Genomic DNA, 2,018 nt, shown 5'->3' on the forward strand with positions numbered 1-2,018 from the left:
GGGGGGGGGGGGGGGGGGTAAACCCGTTGGGCTGAATGGAATTAGGTCGGCCCTGGAGATGTCACCCTGTGGGGAACATTTCCGAGTTTAGATTGGGAACAGAACAGAACAGCGAAAGCTCTGGCGAAAGCACAAAACTTTGAACTTCTATTAACTTGACGTGACGACTGTTCGTTGCTGGTGCGGATTATTAATTAAATTGTTTCGGTATTCAGGGGGTGAATTAATAGATGACAATATGCAGTTTAAGTTATGAAAAGGGGAGAAGGCCATTTTGAGATAATTAATTCGGTAATTAAATCATAGAATGAGGTAGGGGACAGTGGGAACCGTCTTCGATCGGCGATATCTCCTGAGCAAGTGGCGCGATTTGAATGAGTCAAAACTCATTTTAAAGCTTGGAAAATTACCTTGAAACTGGAGAAAAAATAAGGAAATTGCAATGTGCTGTTCTTGAGTTATTAGCAATTAAAGACAGTTTTAATGTATTTTTACCAGAATTAATTTCATTGACTGCAGTTTTTGCTGAATATCTTCTGATTGAAGCGAGATACCGAAATTTTCATCAGAACCTTTTTTGTAGGGGAGAACGAGGGCTACAAAAAAGGTTATGACAAAAAATTCGACATCTCCCTTAGATTCAAAGTTATTCACAAAAAAACAAAAACAAAATTGGAGTCCATATTATTGGTACTTTATTTCTGGGTGAATATCGTGGAATCTATGGGGGATAGTGAGATTTTCATAAGGACCTTTTTTGTAGAGCGAGATGAGAGCTACAAGAAAGGTTCTTATATAAATTTCGCTAAATCCCTTAGATTCGGAGATATTCACGAAAAACTAAGTTTCCAGGATAAGTGAATAATTTTCAGCAGCTTGAAATCCCTGTGGGATTCCCGCCTCGTCGATGCGAGCGCCATTAAGCCTATGATAACGTACCGAGCGAGATGGGAATCCCCCAAAGGGCTCGCGGGAGATACTGGCATCTCGTGGAAATGATTTCAACTATTTTTTCCCGCGTGAATTTCAAAGATATTTACAACTTTTTTCAAATAAACAATTAATTTATCATTCGTGTATGCAATTTTTTTGCATGTCCCCCAGATTAGATGAGGTCATTTGCTGGTGATAATGGAGTCTGCAGATAGTAATCAACAGCCCGAGGGCTCAAGGTCAAAAGACAATGACGAATTATCTGAAATTAAGGGTAATTACATAACGGAGAAGATGAAGCGAGTGGATGTCAAGCCTTCGTCATCACCAACGAGTTTCTTGGCGAAGAGCTCGGTTCTGCTGCCAACCGGAGTTGCTCGGGTCAAACAAATCTCCGGGGTAGCATCGGAATCGAGCAGGAGTGCGACAGGAAGTGGATCCGCAACAGGCAAGTTCTTTCAACTCTTTAATGAAGGATATTTACTTTATAGTAACAATTTTATGGGATTTTCATTGATGAATTCGTAGAAGAGGAATTCTATGAGAAAGAAAGTTTCTGCTTCCGAACGGAAGCATTGTATTCTTCAAACCGAAATGTCCAATTTTTTGTAACAGAATAACTAATTCAAGTGTCAGGAGTTCGAATATGCTATTTTTAGGCCATGATAACTGAAAAAATAATTGTTTAAATGAACCCAATTATGATTAAAAATAGTCTTCTTAATGCCATCTTGACCGAGTTCGATCATGAGATTTACTGCATCATCTGCTGTTGAAAAAATTAATTTTGAAGCCAATACTTAGGAAAAGGTAAAAAAATATTACCGTTGGGGCAATGTTGGCACAATGTCGGCCACCAACGTCGGGCCAATGTTGGGACCATTTTGACAGTCAACGTTGGGCCAATGTTGGGACAATGTTGGCTGCTAACGTTGGGGTAATGTTGGCTGCCAACGTTGGGACAATGTTGGCGGCCAACATTGAGGCAATATGGAATCATTGAATTCATTTTAAAATACATCGTCATAAAAACTGCACTCGCCACCAAATTGCCAATTTATTAGTAAAAATATATTGACTACGTC

The 2,018-nt window shown here is 39.6% G+C and overlaps 2 protein-coding genes across 5 annotated transcripts in view; one reads left to right on the forward strand and one right to left on the reverse strand.

The window, feature by feature from the left end:
- Nucleotides 1–2,018, reverse strand: part of LOC107038960 (fatty-acid amide hydrolase 2) — a 135,673-nt gene that overhangs the window by 10,321 nt on the left and 123,334 nt on the right. The window lies entirely within an intron of this gene.
- Nucleotides 1–2,018, forward strand: part of LOC107038958 (cytochrome b5 reductase 4) — a 14,466-nt gene that overhangs the window by 622 nt on the left and 11,826 nt on the right. Inside the window, exon 2 of one of the 2 annotated variants that reach the window (XM_015258333.2) lies at nucleotides 1,105–1,381. In XM_015258333.2, the coding sequence (XP_015113819.1) occupies nucleotides 1,132–1,381 (250 nt within the window). In that variant the 5' untranslated portion in view covers nucleotides 1,105–1,131. The remainder of the gene's footprint in view (nucleotides 1–1,104; nucleotides 1,382–2,018) is intronic. The other variant, XM_015258334.2, reaches the window with a different exon arrangement.

Source organism: Diachasma alloeum, unplaced genomic scaffold (assembly GCF_001412515.2).
Source record: "Diachasma alloeum isolate Michigan unplaced genomic scaffold, Dall2.0 Dall_scaffold_00289, whole genome shotgun sequence".
Taxonomy (NCBI): domain Eukaryota; kingdom Metazoa; phylum Arthropoda; class Insecta; order Hymenoptera; family Braconidae; genus Diachasma; species Diachasma alloeum.